This window comes from Phymastichus coffea, unplaced genomic scaffold (assembly GCF_024137745.1).
Source record: "Phymastichus coffea isolate CEN01 unplaced genomic scaffold, Cenicafe_Pcof_1.1 PCOF00179, whole genome shotgun sequence".
Classification (NCBI taxonomy): domain Eukaryota; kingdom Metazoa; phylum Arthropoda; class Insecta; order Hymenoptera; family Eulophidae; genus Phymastichus; species Phymastichus coffea.
Window position 1 is genome coordinate 156,701 of NW_026706990.1, and position 24,886 is coordinate 181,586.

Consider the following 24,886-nt stretch of genomic DNA (forward strand, 5'->3'; position numbering starts at 1 on the left):
AGTTGCGCGCTAGTGATAAATTCCTCGCAGATGATGTTTGCGTGTGTGCACCTCGAGGAATATAGTCGACTCTCATCGATGTGACGTTCTCCGCTCTTAAAAATGGCGTGCACTACGAACTACGCCATGTTCCTCATGCTGTGATATAGGTATAGATATCCGTAAGAGAGCAACCAGAGAAGAGGTGAGGCGATCGAGAGAGAGAGAGAGAGAGAGAGAGAGAGAGAGAGAGAGAGAGAGAGAGAGAGACACACACACACACGTATACACACACACGGAGAGAGCCGCGCGAGTTAAGGCATATGAGAGAGCGCGGAGAGAGAGAGAGAGATAAGTAAGGGTGAGAGAACGCGTTGAACTTTTTGGGATTCCACAACTCGATTTGAGACTTGGACAGCAGATATCACAATCTTCGAATCGCCAGACGACGAGGCAGCAGCGCTGGCGACGACGAGCCGCCTAAGATGGCCGATGACGATCCCTGGCTGCTCAAGGAAGACGGCTTCCTGAACGTCGGCGTCGAGGTCAGCCAGATCGTCTATCACCCCAACCTCAATGTCCTCCTCGTCACCACTGCCAACCCAGCCCAAATCTACGTCCTCGATGTCAACTGCGGCGAGATTCTCCAGAGATGTACCCTCTCCGGTGAGTTTTGTTTTCTGTCTTTGTCTTCCCAGTTGTCTCGGTCATGGTTACGTTTCTTGTTTCTATCTACTATTTATTACGCTTTATCCTGACAAACAATTGTCTTGAGAGTTTGTTGTCATTATTGTCTCTTTTAATTTCTCTTGTGATGGCCTCGCGCACTTCTCCTCGCGCGTATACACTTGTTTTTTGACGACTTAATGTTTTCATTTCGCCACATTTAAATGTCGATGACCATTGCTTTATCATAGTTTCGTTTCTAGTCGTACGCTGTGGGCTTATCATATTAAAGTTTGGCAGTTGTCGTTGCCGTTTTTTAGGCACAACTGCTTCGCATAACTGATACACGATGTTCGTTTGTTTTTACTTTGATATCAGTTCCAGATTGTGTATTCATTGTCTACTTTCATTTCCATTACCGACAATCATTTTAAATGCTGTAGTGAGTCGATGTAAACGTTTTTAAATGACGTCTATTGCAGTTCTTTGTTTCTATGACACCTTTAGATAAATTTACAGTTACATTAGTAGGCCTTTACTGTGATGATAAGCAAATCGAGTGTTAACGTTTGATTAAATTGCTCTATAATTGCTATTAATATTAATATTATTTTGACTTTTTGTTATATAACAAAGTTTTATGAAAACTAATTTATTTTAATCAACGATGTCATAGTAGGTGATATAAACTGCTAACTAATGTTTAAAAAATTATAATAGCTTACAATTAGTAAAATTTTATGATTCATGCATTAAATTAGTACAAATTACCTAGTGATGCATTCTGTAGGAAAAGTATAATTTTAACTCATTGACACCATTTTCCATTAAAATGTTAAAACTTTATTATATTAAAATGATGTAATAGTTAGATATTTCAAATAAAAGTTAATCTACTTGAGTGATTAATATTTAGATTAATTATTTGTAATAAAGTTTTCAGTAGATAGATTAGATAAATCATTTTTAATGAATTTTTTTCATTTGCAGGTAAAGCAGATGGAAAATTACAAGGTGTTTATTTAGGTGAAGGGGTAGACAAAATCTTGTATACAGATGGCAGGGGCCTTGGGATCAGAAGTGATTACAATGGTGTCCTTTTGTTGGATTCTATTTTACAATTGCCAGTATACAGGAGTGAAGATATAGTTAAATTAGAGATGCTGCTCACAGAAGCAATACTGTTGCACCACTGCTTGCGATCAGTCGAGCTTCCGGGAGTAGATCATGTTCAAGAAGTGCTGCAGGAATTGTCCACCAATATTGCTTTAGCCAAAACAAATAGAAAGAAAGGAATTAAAGCTCAAAAGGTATGAATATAATTAAATCTAGTCTCATGTAAGGAATTTTTGTTAGTGATTTCTTGGTTATGTTCTCTACTTTTCATTGTATTCAGTATATTAATTAATTTTTTATTTCTAAATTTCTCTGTAATTTTATTATTAAAAATAATTTGTATTTTAAAACTGTATTTATTTAATACTACTATCTTTGCTTCCAGTATAATACAGTATGTCTAGAATTGTCGCATGGAGCTCTAAAATTAGTATGTTCAAATTTGGTAATGGATTTGAAGAAGCAAAATAAACATATTCCTGCATTACCTATAGCATCTGCCATTAGTGAAAGACTTAATGGCCTACTCCCCGGCCTTGTTATGGAAAGCGAGAGTACTGGAAAAGTTCTTATGTATAGTGAAGCAGCTCGTCGTGATACTTTTTCAAAGTGGCCCCACATGAGTTACAAGTGAATTTTCCTATTTAATTTTAATTTTGATAAAATTGTCTAATCTGAATTGTATGAACTTTCTTAAAATGTTTTAGAAGTTATTACTTGTTCAATCTATTTTCAAACTTGCGATGTTAATTGAATAACTCTTAACTTAGTTAATTAGCTACAACTTTACACCTTGAGTTTATTATTTATTCAAAATTATAGATTAAAAATCTGAATTTACTTTGGATATGATTTATATTTTCAAATACATTGTTTACATATACAAAAATTTTTAATTTTAAATTAAAAAAAACAATCAATTGACCAGCCTAATGAAATTTTATTATTTATGTCATTGATCAAAGTAAATAACGATACATTATTCTAATAGTACGAAGCCATAAATCTAAATTTATTATATGTTTAATTTACAAAAATTTGATTTGAATTTTTTTAAAATTTAATTTGAAGGTGGGCGCTGCCAGACCAAATGGCACAGGCAGGATTTTATCATCAGCCAAACACGACGGGCGAGGACAGAGCGATGTGTTTTACGTGCAACGTGTGTCTCGTTTGCTGGGAACCCACGGATGAGCCTTGGTCAGAGCACGAACGTCACTCGCCAGCTTGTCCTTTTGTCAAAGGCGAATACACGCAAAATGTGCCACTCTATGTAACTTTAGCTACAGCACCCGCGCAATCTGTTGGTGAATCTGTTAATGTGATCGGTACGACGAACGTTGGTGGACTCGTTGCTACGGCTTCACAAGGCGGTTTCATCAATGTTTGGAATGTGCAAAGCCAGTCTAAAGTACGATATTTATGTTATTGATATGTTAATTTTGAATTATTTTTATATTATCAAAAAATTTTGAAAGCTTTTGTAATGAATGATGTTAAAAAAGAGTTGAATTTTGATGACAGAGAGAAGTATCCTTTTATTTGAGTCCAAGTGACGTAGAGCCAAACAACAAGGATTCGTTTGAATTCTACGCTTCGAAGACATCACCGTCACTGACAAGTGGATATTTACCGAGCCTCGTTACGGAAACGGACGCCTTGACGGACGCCTACAAGCCGTCACCAAGCTCTAGCAACAATAGCAATAGAAAGCTCCAAGTGACAGCATTGGCGCTAGTCGATGGGCCAAAATCTCAGCGTGAAGCTCGAGGCATGTCACACGTTGGGAACCAGGAGGTTAACTCAAATGCTTTAATTAGGCCGTCCCTCGTGTGCGGTGTGTCTGTCAGCTCGAGTTTCGGCAGCGCCGGTTCGAGCGCCAGTTCATCTTCTGCTCAGATGCGATCTCTCGAAAACGTCTGGGCAACGACCACAGACTTAGCCTCCTCGTCATCATTAGTTCGCGCAATGAACAGCGTCAACAGTGCGGCTAGTAGTAGCAGCAGCAATAGTTTGGATATCATGAAGGTGGCTACAAATGACGCATATAGTCCGACAAGGTCGCACTACCTCGTGCTCTGTGACTTTCATCACAAGGCCGCCGAGGCACAGCCGACCAAGAAGGACAGCTCCAAAGATGGCACCAAAAGCAAAAAACAGCTCTCGGGTACCGGTACCAGTGCTAGCTCCAACGGCATCAGACAGGAGAGCCTCTATCAGGAAATCCTACTTAGCAAGTTCCTTCTTGAGGAAATCAATGAGGATGTCGATGCGGAGATGGTTGGAAGTGGTGGTGGTGGTGGCCCTCACTTCGAGAGTATCTATTCACCACATGGAGTCCTTGCTCCGACGGCGAACGGTATTTTCTATGGCATAAATAGCTCCTTACCGACGCTGCCAACGTCGAGCTCGTTTGACACCAACTCCAATCCTATAAACTCGTACGTGCCAGAACAATTCGCCTCGACATCTAAAATGACCCAACTAAGGAAGACTCTCGACACGATCAAAACTAGTAAAGTTGCCGAGCCCGTCGTTATACAAACTATACGCATCGAGGCCAAAAATTCACTTAGAATCAATAACATTCTGCCCACGAAGGACGGCAAGCATTTATTCGTTACACTTAGTCCAGTGGTTGCAGATGTGTCAGCAATCGAGTCCTTTTCCAATACTAACCAGATGGATGTCGACGACGAAAGTGAGTTTCAACTTTTTTCCTAGTTAGGTAGTTTAATAAAGTCTTTCTTTAGGGTATTAATCCATTAATTATTCAATTTTAGGCGCTCCAAAGAGCTACGTGTACTGGGACCATAACGATGTGCAGTCTAAGACATTAATGAACGGCGAGATACAAAGCGAGTCAGAGATAAGTGCGTGCCCTATTCTACTTGTGTATGCTTTGGACTTTACGGACAAGGTGGTGAGACTGAGGCCAGAGCCGATACTCAAGCGGGAGCTATTAGCGTGGCAGGCGCCGGAAGAGTGCGTGCTGTTGCCAACCTTTGAGAGAGGTCGACTCTTCAATGGCAATATGCATGTCGAGGCTCAGGACACCCAAGAATTCCGCGGACAAGTGGCCTTAGTTTGTAGGGATGGAGTGGTGAGGCTGATAGACCTAAGCAACCTCAAGACTGTTACTGAGGCTAAGCTTATTGGACACAAATTCATTTCAGCTGCTTACTGTACAGGTAAACCACTGGATTCGATAATGGCATTGTTTTGCTTATTGAAAGAGGCGTTGATACCTATTTTTGGCAATGTTCATTTAGGTTTGGATAGGTTGTGTGCGTGTACAAGTGATGGGGCTCTTCATTTTTTCAAGCTAACATCTGAAGATGATACTGCTGAAGAAAAGGACGTAGACGATCTACAAATGATAACCGATCCCAGCGTATGTTACGAGAGTGAATTAGCGACTCCTAGTACATCAACTTCATCTCCCGTCAACCAGTAAGTGTTATAAAATCATTTTGAAAATGTATTGTACAATTAAGTACACGTTACCTCTATACTCAGTCTTGATACAGTATTTATTCCTACTGTTAATATCACTTTTCAGAGAACAAATTTTGGCACATAGACAAAATTTAACATACCAAGATTTACGATCGCTATACGATTTAACTAGATTTGATCGACACTCACCAGCATATAAAGCTACGGTACCACCTTGTTGGAGTGAAATGATGCAAGCTCAACGCCAACGTCGTTATCCGCAACATCTGCATCAGTCAGAAGATCAGCACCATACACGTACTTGGCGCTTGCAAAATGATACGTAAGTAAATTACTTAAAAGTATTGAATGTTTCGAAAAAAAATCCTGTTCACAGCCAGTACTATAATTTGCGTAGGGGTACCTGGGACGAGCACATTTTTGAGCTTACATTACCGAGAAGTGCTGCAGGCAACGTTGGCCATGTTGATGTTAGATTCAGTTTGCATTTCCCATGTCTTGAGCTTCCAATGATACAAGTTACTCTTCTGAAACAAATTATGACTGGAATCGGGAACAAACCCTATTTAATTGCTGTGGATGAAAAAATAGACTTCAGAATTGGACGCGAACAAAAAGCTGATAATCCTGTCATTACTGAAGAGTACCAGAGACATCATAATACAGAAATTCTTTGTGGTCCTATAAATTTGCAGCGCTGCATGGATTTATCTGATCATTCTGGCTGTGTAACTTTGACTAGCCCTAAGTTATTTCGCACGAAAGCTAAGACACTTTTGGTTCATATAAAGGCTTTGATTGATCCTACAAAAGAAGGGGTAAAATTTTAATCTACCTTGATTAAATGTATATTCTATTAAATATAATAACTGTTTGTTCATAGGCGTTATCAAAATCAAGATATACTTTATTAGAATCCAAACCGCCAACATCCAAGAAATTAAGGATTGACGAAACTGGTCCACTTCCTCCTGGTGCTACAGTAGAAAGATTTGCTACAAATGCAACTAAAAAATTAGATAGTTATAATGGTATATATTTTCTTTTATTCAGAAGATCTATTTTATTAGTAAATATAACAACGTATTTTTTATGTTGCACAGGTTGTGATTGGATTCATGAAGTATCAATTACAGTGAGATCAGTTCATCCTACAAATATTTCAAATGAGAAATTACAGAGATGTGCGATGTTGGAGTCCAAAGCTTTTCTTGAGAATTTATTAAGCGTAGCTTGTTTAGAAACGTCTAATAAGTAAGTTCAGAATTTCATTAAAAATCGCTTTTTGTTGTGATGTAGTTTTATCGTTAATCTTATCACAGGTCACCAGTTATTCAGTCACTAGCTTTGGATATTTTAATATGGGTTGCTGCAATAAGATTAACAAGATTACGTACTGGTTTAAACAGTACGAAATCAAAAGCAATACAGTTGGAAACTGTTCATTGTGTACAAGAAAGACTACCTAGTCTGTTACGTACTTGTTTGCTCCACGCTGGACGAAGTATAGCGCACAAATGTGTTAAACTCATCGTACTTTGTATAGAGTGCGTTATTCTCGGTTATTTCATAAAGATTTGTTATTTGTTTGTTTTTAAATAATAATCGTATTTCATGCAATGGTTTTAGGGGTCTTCACAATTTAGAGGATCCATCGCCTCATGCTTTTGAAGAAGCTGTTTTATCAGTTTTAGTTTCTATATTACCATACATAGTTAGTGTTCAATGGGCTGGTTCGTTAAGATGGCTTGCTATACTTGTAACAAGATTGTTACCTCTAGATAGAAACCACAATGTGGCTCAACAATGTATTAAGCTTATTCAAGAAATCTCCACTGAAATGTCAAAACGTGTTAATCCTTATCATTTATTACTTGCAACGAGGTAAGTTCATAGTCTTATAATGTGGTATTTGTTTTGAATTTACAATTTTTTTAATGCTGTAATATTTTTTTTAATTCAACGTTTTTAGGTTTGGACTCTATAACTCACCATTTGAAACTGAATTATTTGATATGGATCCACCTATCTCGGCCAAATCCACTTCAGTACCTGTAACTAATACTTATTCTATTGTAACGAATGAACAACCCAGCACGTCTGTAGCTGCTACAAATATGTCGTACACTCAAGATGCCATTGACTTGCGTGATCTTCTGTCATTGCCTTCACATTCAACTGGTGATCTTATTGTGCCAAGTAAATTAAAAGCGCTTTGTGCAAACCACAGTATGAAAGGACTTCTTGAGGTATAAAAAGTAATTTTTTAATTAAAAATTATTGTAAAAGTATTAAAATGTATAAACTTTGTGTATTTTCTTTTTCAAGGTTGAACCATTGCATTTTACTTGTCACGCTGCTTCTGATGGCACGAAGATGGAAAAAATTGATCCTAACGTCAATTCTGTATCTGCCGCTGTGTTGTATGAACCAGCAGTGCCTACAACAAATGCAACGTTTGATGCCAAAATCATACATCACGCATACGTAAGTAATCTGATGAATATTAAATATTGTTTCTGTTAAAGTGAAGAAATCTTGAAAATAAGATATTCTAATTTTTGGAGAAATATAAATTTAGCAACAACAATAATAGTACGTGAATTGAAATAAAGTGAAAAATTCGTTAAAAATAGATTATAAATGTAAATAAAGTTGATATAAACGTTTAGAGCAAATCTTTATATTATTGTAGAACTTTGAGGCTGGATCCCTAGGACCAGATCTACAAGCAAAACTAACATGCAAATTAACCGATCTGCTAAGCCAGTGCACAAAAAATGCGCAAAAAGCAAACTACCAATCACTGACAAAAAAAAGCCAAGACTTTTACACTCCTGATGATCAATCGGATAGTGATGAGGGTGGTAACATGCAATGTAACACTACACATATTTGGAGCGTGTATAGTGATAAGCCTCCGTCATTGACTACAGTCCCGAAAGAAAAATCTTCGTCCTCATCCATAACTAATGTCGGAACTTCTTCTTCGTCTAGCAAAATGGAGGATATTGGACCAAAAAAGGTGCATTTTGTTGATCATTTTTTGTTCCAATATTTTATAAATTACATTCATTTAAGTAGTTTTTTTTATGTAACTATGCTTGAATTATCATGTCTTATTAGCTCACTTTTAAAACCACTCATGAACATTACACTCACATAAAAAATATGTTGTCATATTTTTTAATTCAATTCTGCTAATAAAATGTAGATCTAGAATATCTTAATTTAAATAATTATGATCCTATAATTGTTATTACCTTACAACTCATTTACCAAATAGTTATACTTTTTCTCTAAATAATGTCTTTTTAGAAATGAATTCTTGATAAAAATTATTTTAAATTGGTGATTACTCGAATTCTTTGGAATTAAAAAAAGATATTACTTTTTAGAAAGATGACGTTGCTTTTCCATGGGGAAGGTTACTTTGTTGGCCTCCACAGCAGGCCCTAGTTGTAGAGAGAATGCACTCGGGAGCAAGGAGATTTGTTATTTTAGACTTTGGAGCGCCTGTGCTTCTCACCGATTTGATGATACCTGCTTGCAGCGATTTAGTTTCTCTATCAATTGACATTTGGACAAAAAGTGAGGAAAGTGATGGCATACGATTAGTAGTCGCTGGAGACATTGGTAATAAGCCATTGGTTGTTAATGATTTGCAGCCACCTCCAGTTTGTAGATACTTAAAGGTTAATAATTGCTTATAAAAACAGTTGTTCTGTCATAATATTTCTAAATAATATAACTTAAAAATTGATCAATTTAGATTACGACTATTGGTCGATATGGTATGTCTACAACTCGTTGCAAAATCCCTCTGGGAACTTTTTATGGGCACATGGTTGTATTACCAGGGGAAGATTATTCTGAACTTTCATCGTTTGAAACAAACACAATCGATTCAGGGCTTCAAGCAACAATTGAATCGCATTGTAACATATTGTCTGCTCTTGCTGAGGATGTACAGTGTAGATTTACCTTGGCTACAGAGCGTTTGAAAAGTTATCTTGATCCATTATTATGTACGGAAACTCCCAACGTTATACATATGCAACATTATTTGAATAATAGCAAAAATTCAACTGACAGTAAGGAACAACCTTCGGTGAAAATTTTGTCAACATATCAAGTAAGGTTTATTATGATTCAATTATTTCAAAAGCTTGTGGATGTAAATTTTAACTTTATAATATTTTCATAGGAATGTATTATGTATCAACATCAATTGAATATTATTCGTGGAGTATGGCAAAGGTTAGAGTCGTGGAGAAATTCGGAAAGTAATCCACCAACAACATTAGTAAATGCATCTAGCGATAAATTGCGTATTCTTGGAGAAACTCTCCTGGATATACTCCTTTATACTATATACGAAATCGGTCCTGTTCCTACTGTAAGAGTTTTTATTGTCCAAGAATAAACATGTTGTATTATCTATTGTTACAAAAATGAAAATGTTTAATTGTTATTTGAAGGTACCCGTAACATTGTACGATTCTTTTACACCAGTAGTGTGTGAAAAATTATTCAACTCAATTTGTGTGATGACACCAGCTCCACACATGCAACTTTATACAGTTGCTCTATTAGCCAAAATGGCTGGACATCAACCATGGTGGGGAAACTTCCTTGCAAATGCATTGATAAATTTGTATTCTGCATCTTCAACGCATATTTTTCCACAAGACAGGTGAGTCCCTGTGCTATAAAATGTAATTAGATTAATTAATATTCATCCTCCACTGTGAAATCATTTGTAGGGTATTCATTTTGTTAACATTCCTTGGTCGTAAATCATTAATTGCTTCGGCTAATAAGTCTTCGGTAATTGATGCTATGGTACGTACGCTTGGAGGGTTATTAGCACCTTTATGTATGGGCCAAAATGAAAACTCAAACAGATTGGATACAACCCTCATTGGTTGGGTACTTCTTTTCCTATCTGTATGCTTAGACACAACAGCTGTGCATTCAAATTCTTCTGAGGAAAGTCACGATAAGAATAAAGAACAAGGTTTTTTCATATAGTTATAAATAGTTTTGAAGGACGTTTTCGTGTATGTAAAGGTTTTCATTAAACTTTACGCTTGGAAAAAACGCTGCACATATTCTACTCCCTCGTAAGAGAATAATTATAATAAATTAAAGCGAAAAATGTTAAGTATGTTCTTCATAATATCAAGTTTCCTAGAATTTTTGTAAAGATCGATATGTACTTTCGTTTATTGAGAAAAAATTATAACTCCAAAAGTTGAGAAATTCATAACTTCGATGGACAAAACTTTACGTTGTTACGCTGTTTCACTAAATTATTTTTATAATTTTTTCTTATTAATATTAATATCTCAAAATTGATACACAATTCTTAAAATGTTCAGAAAAAAATGTATTACTGAAAAAAATGTCGTTTTCGACGATTTGGAACAGTTTTGTCCATCGAAGTTACACATTTATCAACTCTTGAGGTTTTCATTTTCTTTATTTTCTTGAAATAAGCGAACGTACATATCGATATTTGGAAAAGACTAGACTATACTATAGGAAATATTCTTAAATTCATTTGTTTCAATCTCTTAATAATTATTATCTTACGAGGTAAACGCGTGGAGTACTTTTCCCCCACGTAAAGTTGGATAAGAACTCACATACAAGAGGACGTCATTAATTATAGAAAGTACAATATTATGCTTATGAAAAATGTTTTGTATTCAAAGGGTTTTCGTCTCGCTGGGAATTCATTCAAGGAGAGCTTGCAATGCAGAGAAAGTTTATTAGCTCCAATCGCTCATCAGTATCACGTAGCTATCGTAAAAAGTTACAGAAACGTCTCATGCATCATAAGCAACAACTACAAGATTTAGAGCAGGCAAAAAAATCTTTTCATTCGGCTTCGCAGGTAACATTTGCCTGATGGTTAAAAATTTGGAAACAAGAAAACCTTAAATTTATTTGTTGATACTAACTTTTTTGCCCAGGCTGCTACTTTCTCTACAAAATTGGAGGCTGCGTTAAAGTCCCAAGAACGTTATTACAAGAAAACTCTAAAGCAACATTCTACAAAGTATTCTAAGGACTTGTACAGCCTTAGAAGAAATGAACTGCAACATTTGAACCGAAGATCTCAATCGCAGCCAAGTACAAGGTAGGATTGCAATAAATGTAGTTTATTATACTAAACTATATAAATATTTGTTATAATTCTTCCTTGTTTTTCAGTCAATCGGATTCAATGGACACTGATGTTGACTATACAAATAACTTGTCACATCAGTATGTTCTTCCAGTGGCACGTGGTCTCGTAGCTCTGTTATTAAATAATGTTTCAAACGTTGACATGTTTTTGCTAGCATGCAAGGTGGGATATATTGTTAAGTCAATAAATAAAAATTGCTGTTCCAGTTTCGTTATTAAATAATGTGTATGTTTTCATATGCAGGTTGTTGCCCGATTAGTTGTTTCTACACGTCCTGCTATTAGTTTAGGTGAATTAATGAGCGAAGATCAACTTCTTAGACTAGTTAGATTAGCCACTGGGAATTCTGATACGGCATGGTCATCACACGCTGTCTCTTGTTTATTACAGGATTTACTAGAAGGTATGTGTTTTTTAATTTTATATTATTAATAATTTTAATATTAAAAACTATGTATTCTCTGATAAATATCATAAAATATACTGATTTATTTACAGGTGAAAAATTATATCCTAGAAACTCTCCGCCAAATGAACCCAGTCCATCTGATGATGCCTTTGAACCTTTACCTGCTGAAGAAGCAAAAGTAGCTGATGATGATGTTACAGCAGCAGTAGCTGGACCTAGTAATTCTTCAACTGCTTTCGGAAATGATGAAGGCTTTGCTGATGGAGACGAAGATACTCAAGATAGTATCGTCGTGGCACCAACGAACGCTTCTTCTTCTAAAAATAGTGGATTTAATCTTCCATCTTTATTAGAGTCTGAAGACAGTGAATTTGAAGATTTTCTTGACAATATTCTAGATCGCAGTAAGGCGATTCCTAAAAAAGGTAGTGCTGTTTCTAAATATCCTACCATAACAAGCTCAGGGTAATTACATTTTATTCTATTATTGTGTGTGTGACAAATTGAATAGAACATTAATTTAACACATATGTAATTAAATATTTTGGTTATATACAGCATTTCGCAAGCTATTGACGCAAGGCTAGAATATGGCGTTGAATCCAACGTGGAAATAGCACTTCGAAGACTTTCTGCTCTTGGAACCTACAACTTGCCTCTCGGCATAAACGCAACAATTAACGTCAGTTTCATTACTTTTCTAATAACGCATAAATTGTTACTAAAATAAATTACAATATTCGTATTTTACTTTGTATACAGCCATCAACAGATTCTTCCCGTAATGTACAGAGTTCATCATCAAGACAGAGCAGTTATTCTGATAGAGTTCAAGAAGTTTGGAATACATCGGAAGCTCCTATGTCGAGTTTACTTATGTTAACGAGATGTTTCGATAAGATTTTTACTGAATTGTACATTCAGAATATGGGAATCAACCTTGAGATGGTTTTGCAGCTGTGGTTAACATTGAATCTTGACGCTGCATCGGAATCTACCACCACCCAATTTGATCCGTCACTAACTCCTGTTATTCCTCTTAGTTCTACAGCAATTGCTGGACTAATCTCTGCTTTTTCTTGGTAATATTTAATTAAACAAGTAGTTAATTACATATTTTGAAACAAAGAAAATTAAAAATAATTCTATTACATTGCAGGCATCCTGGACTATCTTTGCGAGCTTGGTGTTACGCTTTACAGTGTTTGACACTTGCGAGCAATCAACCTTTACAAACTGAACAAGTCGAAGCTGCCAGCTGTAGCACTCCATTAGACGGTTTATTGGGAGGTATGGCTGGTTGTATAATAAAAGAACGAAATATGGGTGCTATGCTTCTTCGTCTCCTCTCTGGAAATGGATTGAATATAGATACCGCTAATAAACATTTTGGAATGGTAATGAATTTTTTACGATCTTCGTGTAGTGTAATTAAAAAACGCAATATTTATATGAAAAATAATATTATGTTTATTAGGCTGGACCAACATTATGCCAAGCTTTACAAGATTTTCTCGTGAGACTTGAAATGCGTTGTGACGTTATAACACCTGGCAGTGCCTTGGGAAATTCTTTAAAAGAACTATTGCTGTGGGTTGTTTATCAATTAGTGCAACCTGGCGGAGCCTTGGTTGCACGTCGTGGTCCACTGGATGCCCAATGCAAACTGATTACCTCTTTACTTAATTTAAATTTCATAAACACTGATTTGGGAACTGCTATGAGCATATCTGAATGTGTAGGAGAACTAGTTTCTACCCACGTCAGAGGAAACGGAGGTAATGGGTCATTTTGTAAATATCCTACGATATAATTTAGTAAACTAGTTATAAACCTACAATTTTTATTTATTTTCTAGTTGGAGCACAATGCGGCGGATCAACTGATTCAACCAACCAAACAGGAGGTTTTGTCGGGTTGTACGCGTGTGTACTTGGGGGCGATGCAAGGCAAGGTCGACCTGCTTCCTGGGATGCCTTGGTCGTTGCTCTCATCAAGCTTGTTTGTAGGCTGGTACAAACACCTTTACCGAATGTATGTTAATTTATTATGTTATCTATTGATTTCACTTTGAACTTCGTCAAAGTAACATTCATTTTTGCTTGAAGGTAAGACCTACTAGATCTGACAGTACAACTGATATGGAACTTGGAGAATCTTCACAATCAAGCTCAAATCAAAATGACAATCAAGAGAAGATGAATACCTCGCAAACTGATGAAAGCAAAGTTGCGGAACAACAAACCTCAACTCGAATATATCAGTCGTCCAAGCCGAGGGTACCATGTGTTGCTGATACTGGTATAATTAATAATTAAATATACCCCTTTCATGTTTTATATTTGAGGATAAAAATAATGTTGTTTTTTTCCTAACAGTTTTACAGCACGAACCCACAATGATAAGATTATTGGGTGCACTCGGTCACAGTTCAGGATCATCTTTAGCTATGCTTATAGGCGAAGGTTCTAATAGTAATCCTACAACTGAATTAAGTGCGATTCCTTCGATTCCTGATGCTACTTTTCAATTATTATGTACACTGATGAAGAAAGCTAGCAATCCAACTCTTGTACTCAATCCTGTTCACCAATACCTTGCTTCATGTAAGTGCAACCTATTATTTAATTTTTGCTATAAATACTAACAAAAAAATAATTTAAAATTCATTTGTACACACAGCATGCACACAAGCAATATCCGATCGACATGTTGTGATGCAGCTGTCAGAACCTCTGCTTTGGTTCATCTTACGAGTTCTCGACAACGAAACATCCTTATCCGTTTTCACGTCAATGGGTGGTGTGAAAGTATTGTGTGAAAATCTCGTGAAGTCCAGTAAAAGTTATAATTACAATAGCTCAAACTCTCCTGGAGTGATCGCATTGGTTATGCAGCACTTGTCGAATGCATCGAGCCTAGCACCAGTCGTCTCTAGCAGTAGCAGTAGCAAAAAATCGGTAAGTTCTCTTGAGGAAGGCTTGCTGAACTTTGCACCACTCGGCACCGTGTCTTGGATCCACCCAACCGCGCAGCCTGCAGATGTGCTTATTCAAAGTGCCACACCTCACAGAAGAGCTAGAACAGCCGCCTGGTCTTATCATTTTTATCCAGATGAGGCGTGGGTTGATTTAATAATTACATTACCTTGTGCAATATTACTGAAAACTGTAGAACTGCAACCACATTTAACATCTTTATCAAGTGAGTAGTTTTCTATGACTTTGTATCTTACGTCTAATATTTCGACAGAATTTTTTATTCATTATTACCACTTGACGATTTAGCTTGCCCATCGGCTGTGTCATTAGAAGTATCACGCGAAGGAAACACTGCCTTGACTCCCGTCTGCCCGCCTATGCCGACAGCTGGTCTCACATTTATTCGTTTAACTTTATCACAACCCGAAGTTGCGACTGCCGTTCTTGTAAGACTGTACAAACCTCGAGATTCCGCAAATATAAGTTTGAGTCAAATTCGATTGCTCGGCACTACTGCCTTTGGTGATCCTAAATCAAGTCAAGATATTATCGACGAAGAACAATTAACTAAAACAAGGTAATCGTACGAATTGCAACAATTTCAAATTGAATGTTAATCTAATTATAGAGAATAATTTTTATATATAATATTATAGTTTGGGATGGTTACGTTTGGTACATCAATGTCTGGCAATCAGTACAGCAAATGTAAATTTAAACATCGAAGTATTAAATTCAGCAGCATCGGTCGAAGGTTTAGTAGAATCGTGCTGCAATTTATTGCTTCTTCCGGCTCCATCGCTTTTTACACCCAACTTGGAAAGAGTTCTTCTACAGCTTGGCTTACATTCTTGCGAACTTGGACTCCGCCTTATCAATCTTTTACTGAATAATAAAACTATGCCGCTTTTACAAGACTCCGCATTGAGCCAAGAAACTACGACAGTCCAGATGGTTGTCGAGTTGTTAGAACAACTTTGTACCGCGCAAGATCTGAACACTCGAGCTCGCATGTCTGCTGTTTTAAATTGGTTGTATAGAGTCGCTAAATCTTCCGTTGCTAGTAATATTGACAATAATTTACTGGGTGCCATAAGATCTGCAACACCACCAGCTGTTTACATCCATTGTATATCTACCATAATTTGGAACGCAGCTAAAATACAAAATCTCAATTACGACTTAAAAGAACTTCTGACGGAAGATTTGTTTGAGTAATTACTATTATATTTGCTTGTATTGATATGTCGATTTTTAGGAAATGACTAAAGTGAAATAATTTTCAAAATCATTCTTTTTAGTGCATTATACCAGTGGACTTTGACACTGAAAACTCACTCGGCTTTGAAGCAGGCAATTGATTCAGTGGTGTGCGCATTCTGCTTCGTCCAACCGACCTTCTTCCGATCATTGTTTCAAAAGATACAAATAGACATGGCGACTATGCCTGGAGATCAGTCAAGCGCTTCAATATCAGACGATAGAAAAGAAAGCGAAGGTCAAACCGACGATGTCAAAAGCACAACCGATTGGTACACGCATCTCACTCAATCGAAATTTAAGCGTCTGCCGCTGACGGAGGGTCAGCTTTTAACAATAGCTTCAGCATCACGTTCACCACCTGGAATTTATCATCTTATTGAGTCGGGCTTACCAACACTGCTTACCGCTAGCATTACTAAATTTGCTTTATCAGAGCAATCAAACAAGCAAACTCGAACATACATAAATTTGGTAAGTTACATTCGTTAACAAGTTTTGGCCTGAAAATTAGTATTGATAGTATTATGCACGCACGCGTATGTATTAACCGATATAAAAAAATATTTGATAAATTAGTTAATATTTCTCTGGTTTTTCAGCCTGTTGACGAAATGGGTCCAAGTACAAGCGCAGGCAGCAGTAGTGGTTTAACAGATAGCGTTAAGGCCGGCGAAGATATCGTTGAAAGGGATTCACTGGAAGGATTAAACATGACAGATCCTGAGAGTATATCAATAGTTTTGGAATTCCTATCCTTAATTTGTTCTGAAGGCGAAATGAGGGATTGGTTAGGCACTGAAGGCAATGGTTTCTGGTTGCCTCTTCTCACTTTACTCGGTAATAGACCAATTGATAATCCTTCTTCGTCATCTTTAAGGTGAGATATTAATTTGATGCAGTTTTGAACATTTTCTTCGGGAAAGTATATTTAACTATAATTATTCAGATATTCTTTTCACAGGTGTACGAAAATGAGCTTGTCATTTGCAAAATTGGAAAGTGCCACAATTAAATTCCTTTCAAAATGTTGCTGGTGCCATCCAGCTAACCAAAAGCTCCTAGCTGAATTGCTAACAGATGTTATTCTACAGCAACAAGCGCCTACAGGAAATAGGGGCTTACAAGGGATTTCAGGTTTTACTAGGCGGTTAATTTTACAGCTTTTGTTAGAAGGCGAAAAAATTTTGATCTCACTAACGTCGGAGACACCCATGAAACCATCGACCATTACAAGCAATAATTTGCCCGTAATGCCTCCACATCCAGCTTTTCCTCTAGGCCATTACCATCGTTTACTTTATACTTCGACGCAGTCTACAGTTGGAGACATCTTGCAACAAGTTTCAGGTACTTATTTTTTGTTTACATCTTTATTTCATAAAAGAAGAACGAAATGTTCAACTGTTTTAAGTTGGGGCTTCTTTTGATATAATTAAGATTTGAGATCATGCCTTCAAGTCTTGTCGCTTTTCTTTAAATATTAGTATCTCAGTAATTAGTGATTTGCATGTCTATTATTCAAAGAACTTAACAATGATCCATTATTAGAATTCAGTGCATGCGATAATTATCCCTTAAGCATAAAATTGCTTCTTATTTTGTCGACTATATTAAATATCAACGAGAATAAACAAAGTAGTGTGAAGCTACCATGTAGAATGCGAATTGATCGAATCGTTCCGACGATTAAATCGCTGCTACCTGTGTAAAATACAGGCAGTTGGCTGCAAACGCTGCTCCCGAATAATTATAAAGGAAACGAAGCAGGTCCGTCGCAGAATCGCGAAATTTGGGAGCCCAGCATGAGTACCATTATCGAAGTTGGACTAGGCAACAGCGCAAGTAACCCCGCCAAGGACAAACGGGCTAAGGAGGCATCTAATAGATCATCACAAGCTAGAGGTCCTATTATTAGAAAGACCCGTCTCAATCCAGGTACGGTGACGGCACTAATTTCACACCTGCTTTCTTTTTTGATTATACTATATATGTTTTTTAATTACTTTTTGGTCGCGCAATATTTCATTTTAACGCAATACTGAACTACTAGCTACCATGTATAAATTCATCATTTAAATGATCATGCCCGATATCATTCATTTCTTCAATAAGTTTCTTTGAAAAACTCTGATAAATATGTTCATAATTGTTATATCAAGACGAGACATGCAAATCTAGGATGATTCGTTAAATAACAGAAAACATTTGGACAGATTTTAGTTATAATAAAAATCTAAATTTTACATTGTAACACAGTTACTAATGAAAAATCTATCGTTTTTATAAGCGCAAATATAATGAAACCCCAATTTAACAATTAAATTTATAATTAAACCCCAATTTAATACCTACTTATAATTTATTTTATTTCGAAGAATTATATATTTTTATTTATAATTTCAAGAAAACGTTAAACTAACTATTTGTTTAAATATCTTGTTTTCAACGTGTTATTTATTGTTTTCAGATGGTTCGATACCGACAACGAAATCTTCCAGTACTAACTCTCAAGCGAATGTAAATATGGCTAATCAAAATTTCTTAATTTTGCCATTACGACCTAATACTCCCTTGCCATCGGAGTTGACGGTAGCTCAATTACTTTCGATAGTCGAGGAAAGTGGTGCTTCATTGTCTGAACCTTGTTTATATTTGAATTTACGTCAAAGAAGTAAAGATTCTAAAGGTAAAGTTAAACTAAATCTACAATTATTGTTTGTTTTTTATAATAATAAACATTTTTAAAACAAATTAATATGTTTATAGATGACGGATTGAAATCCAGCAATCGAAATTTGCTTACTCTGTGGACCAGCATTGATAGTACCTTAGAAGTTTTTAGTTCTAGAGGAGGACTCGCTGTTCTCGCCAAGCATTTACCTTTGGTGTACTCCGATTCCAGTAGACCAGTGCCACTAGTTGAAAAGTCGCCTTCGCAAGAACAATCCGATGCTGATTGGGTCAAAATTGAGCATAATGATAATGCTTACGAAGATGTGGGTGAAGGAAATAGTAATGGACCATCAAGAACTATCCCTCAATCACCACAGGTATTTCATGAATTATGAAAATTGTGTAGACTAATTTTTATATTACAACATATAAAATCAAGTATTCAGAAAAAAAGGTGTAATATACAATTTTTACAGGTTCCACCACATTCACTAGCAGCGTTTGGCCTATTTCTTCGTTTGCCTGGCTATTCTGAAGTTCTATTAAAAGATAGGAAACGAGCTCAATGTTTACTTAGGCTAGCTTTGGGAGTGACTGACGATGGTGAAGGTGGCGATATACTTTGCTCGCCTTTAGCTTCTACGTTACCTACCTTGCCGTTTCAAGTATTGAAACAACTCTTAGACGACACACCACCAACTACCGATGACGGTCTCCTACTCCGCCGTACTTCGATCGATGTTGGTGCTGTGATGCTTCTGTTGAATTGCCTGGCTATCTTTACTCATCAAACTGGATATAACGAAGGTAGTATTATTTTCTAATAACAATAACAGTCAGACAATGTATATCTGACTGAAATCATGGAGTTAAATAAAATTTTGCATAAAAGAATCGAACATTTTTCAAATAACAGATGGTTTGACACATACTCACTTATTGAATTAACAGGTTCTGATGGACGAACTGGACAACTGGGCGGTCGAAGTGACGACAAGTCTCACCTGTATTGGGCAAAAGGCACTGGCTTTGGCACAGGCTCGACTCAACAATCGTGGAACGTTGAACAAGCTCTCATGCGTCAACGTTCAGAAGAAGAACACGTAACGGTGTTGTTGCAAGTACTGGCAAGTTATATAGGGGCGGGTGAACAGCCTCAGAAAGAGTTGCCTCCAGCCTTCTACGATCTCCTTGCTCACTCGTGTTTGCTGCCAGCGCTTTCTTCCTACCTTCGCAATGACTCAGTTCTGGACATGGCTCGTCATATACCGCTCTATCGGGCCGTGCTTCAACTGCTGCGTGCAATGGCCAATACTAACCAACTTACGCCATTGTTACTGCCTGGAAATGGCAAATCGGGAGACCCTTCCATCGTTGCTCTACTGTCAAACATGAGAGTTTGCGTAGACATCTATATGCACAAAATTAATAAAACAAAAAATACCAAGTCCAAGGCTTCGGCTACAGTTACTTCAGCCGCCTCGACTTCTACAGCCAAGTATCCAGAGGAAACTGAACAAGATGAGGGTCTGGCCACCTTGATTCCAGATATTCAAGAGAGCGCAGCAATTGTGCAAAATAGTACCGCCAAGCTCATCGAGGCTAATGAAGATGTAGCTGGCCCGAGTCCTGCTGGTCCGGAAATTCCTCTAAGATCCGTCGAACAACGATATTTTGAAGTTATGAAAAATCTTCAATTTGGTTAGTGTATATTTCATTTTCAAATATTTAGTTTTAAAAAAATAGTGTATTTTAATTCAATATATAGGATATCATATACCAAAGTACTTAATATTACTTAGCAGTGATTAGGAACAATATTTGTTTAGCTGAATTCGTCTAGAATATCTAATTATTTTTCAGATACGTATGAAATGATAGTAGAAAATCCAGATGGTGGTTACAAATTTGCCGTCTCATATCACTTCGAGTCGATCATGCGTGCAGCCGGTGAACGAAATCATCCGACACGCGTCAAGAGGCTAGCTCAAGAAGCTGTCACACTGTCGACAGCGCTGCCTCTTTCATACAGCAGTAGTGTTTTCGTTCGTTGTGACACCGACCGTCTCGACGTTATGAAAGTTCTAATAACTGGACCTGCTGAAACGCCTTATGCCAATGGCTGCTTCGAATTCGACGTATATTTCCCGGCGGATTATCCCAACAGTCCGATGATGATCAATCTTGAGACAACAGGCAGACGTTCAGTTCGTTTCAACCCGAATCTGTACAACGATGGTAAAGTCTGCCTTAGCGTACTCAACACCTGGCACGGCAGACCTGAGGAAAAATGGAATGCTCATACTAGTAGTTTCCTTCAGGTAATTCACGTTTGTTTTATTTTCTTATTAAAAAATACGTAATATATTTTCTATAACGAATTGAAAAAATAACTTAACCTATTCATTTCATTTTTGATAGGTATTAGTGTCGATTCAGTCACTGATTTTAGTATCAGAACCTTATTTCAACGAACCAGGCTATGAACGTTCACGTGGCACATCTAGTGGAGCTCAATCGAGTCAAGAGTACAACGCAAATGTTTGTCAAGCTACAGTTAAATGGGCAATGCTTGATCAGATTAAAAATCCATGTCCATGCTTCAAAGATGTAAGCAACGTTTAATTACATTTTTATATAACTACACCACAGTTAGAAATGTTATACTAATCGAATAATCCACTGTAGGTTATTCATACGCATTTCTGGCTCAAAAGACACGAGATTTGTGCACAAATAGAAGGTTGGATAAGAGACATGGAAATGCATGGAGCAGACAGACGCTCTGCCAGGACTATATCATTAAGCGCTCTAGCTTTGAGGGTACATAAAATTTTTAATAATTGCAATATAAAATACAATATTTTAGTCTTTAAATTTTGTGGATATTTGTTATGATCATTATTGTGATAATTAACAATTGTACTTTAGAGACACTATAAACTACTAAGAGAAGAATTGAGCAAATTACCGACACCCGAAGGTCTGGAGGACCTTGCCGAGCCCTTACGTTCACCTAGCACACCACTAGACATAACATCTGGTACGCTCGGTACACCGAGCACACCACTCGCTCCGTCGCTGACTACTACCAATTTCGCCAATCCCAGTTCAGCAAGTAATAGCGCGGAGACAAGTAACCACGTACACCACGATATTGACACCGACGTCGAAATGGAAAAAATGGTATCGAAAGTATGCGAATGAGGTGGAGTACTTTCTCATTGTTGGACATTTTTAAAAAGTCTATTATTAGTGTTATTGTGAATAGAGGAGCTGCTCGACGTTCATGTCCACAAATGAGAGAATGTGTTACAAGATACAACATTGACTTACTGATTCTGAGAGCCGCCCTTTTATTGCGTGCAAGTTGATCAAAGTGAAAAGTAATGTGTGCATTTTGTAAGACAGTTACTCTAATCAATTTTCTTCGTCTTGTGTGAGATAGTTTCAGTGTATAAGGGCATTGTTGAAACAAAGTTACGCGTGAGTATTGTGGTAAATGTAGTGTGAATGCACACAGTGCAATCAAAAAGTCAAGTGAGAAGAATATTGAAGCAAATGAAAAGAGAAAAAAATATGCCGATAAGCTGTTTATACTTGCGTGCGCATACCGAAGATGCTTCACGTGCACTGCGTTCATTCTGCTACCATGTGTAATTGAATAGAGGAAGCAACTGTTACTTTCACTATTTATTATAGGTGTTCTTCGTTTGTTAAGTCGCCCAAAATGATATCGATAAACAATACGATTTCAACTTCTCAAATGCACCGTCTGCATCGTAAATACTTATATGAATGTCTTTATGACTATTCCAATAAATTTTAAGTTGATGACAATGCAGACGGTCGTGTATAATTAAAACATTCACATCGATTGCCCTCTTTTATTGAGTTCACCTTTTGTATTACTATTGATCGGTTAATAAATACAAGCAGAACAATATAACATCTAAAGACAAAAATTAACACTGTTCAAAAAAGATCATATCTTTTGGAGAACAAGCGTGAGTAAAATAAAACTCGATATACTTTTAATTGGCTTTTTTAAGCAAAAATAAAAAAATAACGAAAGATATTTACATACATTTTAATATTGGATGCGTGTGTTTATCTAACAGCCCTCGGCAATTATCCGAGGTTTCTGTTATGAGAACAAGTTTTTTTCACTTTTTATTTTCTATCTGCGTATCTAAATGCGTAAATTATTTACTTTGTTATTTATCCTTCTTCTTATTGAACAAAAATGTTGACTTTGATACTTAAAGTAAAATTGAAAAAGAGAGTGTTTGATGTAGATAGCGTTATGTTTATATGGAAAGCGATAATGTGATCAAAACGATCGCGGTGGCAAACCCTACTGATAAATCAGTTAATGTAAATATTCTCCAATAAGTACCCATGCACACACGTATATATGTTTATAATTCTAAAAGAAAAGAAGTATCGCAAGAATGCTCACTGGAGTGCATGTCTTCAAAACTATAAAAAAAGTACCTACATAGAAAACGACGAATAACTTATGCATAGAGCCCCAATCTAAATGCGACGAATGGTATGAGAGTCGCTTTTCTGATGACATGATGATTGTAAAGTAATGTATGGAACGGAAAAAACATGTTGATAGTTATTTATAATAAACAATTATTACCACTCGCATATATGTTATATTTGTTTACCCTTTCACTCACATACATGTTATAAAAATAAACTGTACTTAATTCCATTAGGGTTTTTCAACTATGCAAAGTTTCATCAGCAAGAAGCCTAATAAAATTCAAATACTATCTAAAATTTCCTATTATTCTGTTTGAAAGAATTTATATAAATAATCTTATTCCAAATTTATGTAGTCGATTTTGAAGATAAACTTGATTCATATGAAATAGTAAATTACAATCCAAGGCTATGAACGTATTGCCAAGTCCGTAACGCATGTAAATTGACACCAGATGTAAAGTTCGAAGTTATTATCGCGACCATGGAGTCGTAAACTATAATTTTATAATTTACCTCATTTTCGCCCATGTATGCCTTGGAAACCACGACAACTGCAAAATTTAGTTCGTCGATGAGCTTGGGCAAAAATTTATTATGTGTAAATCATACTGAATAACTAAAGGTTTTTTAATCATAGTCAAATTACTCATCCGTTAAATTTTTTTCATAACTTAACATACAATATTCATAATAAAATGTGTAATATTCATACACACACACAAGTTAAGCGAGTAATTGAGATGCGCTGATGCAGCATAAGAGAAGGAGAAATACACTCGATGAAAACTTCGTTTGCTCCGTTACGCCAAGGGTTATCGCTACTCGTTTACTTTCCGAGCTACTTGACAGAATGAGCAGCTGTTCGGCGCATTCGCACGAGATTACAAAGTGAAAGTGTCTAATGCAATTCAGTCACCCTGAGCACTAGCTTTAGTTCGCGCTAACTAGTGGGTAAACACGTGACAAAATTTTATGCTTCAACTGCTGTACACTCTGCAAGTGCGATTGCGAGCTTTGTACATGTATATATTTTTTGGAAATAAATTTTAGAGTAAGAGCTACCCATGTGAAATGCACATGATAAAGTTGCAGACTAGAATATGTATGAGCTACTTATAGACCATGCTTGTACATTGCTAAACACAAATTTTTGCCATCAAAATAGGAAGTATTTAAAAATGACGACCAGACAAATGTGTACTTTCGTTATAAGAGGCTAAACGCTTCATAGTTGCCTACTGCTCTTTGTTTCTGTGTATAGCTTATATTATAATTAGCAGCAGTCGAATAATGCCAGAAATTTTTTCGGTGTAGAACATGTTGGCAGAACCGTTAAAACATGACCACCCTTAACTAGAAATAAACATTATATAATTGCTGTTCGCGGGTTATTGCAATGTATTTTCAAGGTTGCATTTAGAAACTCTCCCTGACAATAAGAAAATGTCTTACTTAAACCCTATGCAGCTCTCAAAATTCAACTGTAAAATGCGATTCTTTTTTAATGATTTTTTTAGATTAAACAAATTTTAAAAAATTACTAGAACGATCAGGATCTATTAATTACGGTCTTAAAAATGGATAAGAACAACCGCTCATCGCAATCACATAACGTTCATCTCCTAGTTAGGGGTTACTTAC

At 36.5% G+C, this 24,886-nt stretch overlaps 1 protein-coding gene across 1 annotated transcript; it reads left to right on the forward strand.

Moving 5' to 3' along the window:
• Positions 1-232: 232 nt before the first annotated feature.
• On the forward strand, positions 233-23,398 carry LOC131673475 (baculoviral IAP repeat-containing protein 6). The gene is made up of 48 exons (XM_058951493.1): positions 233-645; positions 1,636-1,955; positions 2,147-2,391; positions 2,833-3,172; positions 3,286-4,462; positions 4,545-4,952; positions 5,034-5,214; positions 5,324-5,542; positions 5,597-6,038; positions 6,104-6,251; positions 6,324-6,474; positions 6,543-6,767; positions 6,850-7,104; positions 7,193-7,469; positions 7,549-7,707; positions 7,916-8,245; positions 8,619-8,915; positions 8,993-9,355; positions 9,428-9,619; positions 9,702-9,916; positions 9,987-10,240; positions 10,941-11,122; positions 11,202-11,368; positions 11,443-11,581; positions 11,663-11,822; positions 11,918-12,293; positions 12,387-12,510; positions 12,591-12,910; positions 12,988-13,225; positions 13,306-13,606; positions 13,687-13,862; positions 13,937-14,129; positions 14,207-14,434; positions 14,511-15,032; positions 15,116-15,386; positions 15,466-16,023; positions 16,111-16,543; positions 16,672-16,949; positions 17,034-17,419; positions 17,789-18,007; positions 18,540-18,758; positions 18,839-19,122; positions 19,222-19,552; positions 19,697-20,446; positions 20,609-21,075; positions 21,167-21,355; positions 21,434-21,568; positions 21,677-23,398. The coding sequence occupies exons 1-48, from the start codon at positions 465-467 to the stop codon at positions 21,950-21,952; spliced, it is 14,301 nt and encodes a 4,766-aa protein (XP_058807476.1). The 5' UTR covers positions 233-464; the 3' UTR covers positions 21,953-23,398.
• Positions 23,399-24,886: the final 1,488 nt, after the last annotated feature.

What these genes read in the sequence shown, in the direction of transcription:
- LOC131673475 (XM_058951493.1), top strand. Translation starts at nt 465, where the DNA reads ATGGCCGATGACGATCCCTGGCTGCTCAAGGAAGACGGCTTCCTGAAC. An exon ending in GAACAATTAACTAAAACAAG is followed by an intron (nt 15,387 to 15,465) that starts GTAATCGTACGA and finishes ATAATATTATAG; the next exon opens with TTTGGGATGGTTACGTTTGG. An exon ending in CTGACGGAAGATTTGTTTGA is followed by an intron (nt 16,024 to 16,110) that starts GTAATTACTATT and finishes CATTCTTTTTAG; the next exon opens with TGCATTATACCAGTGGACTT.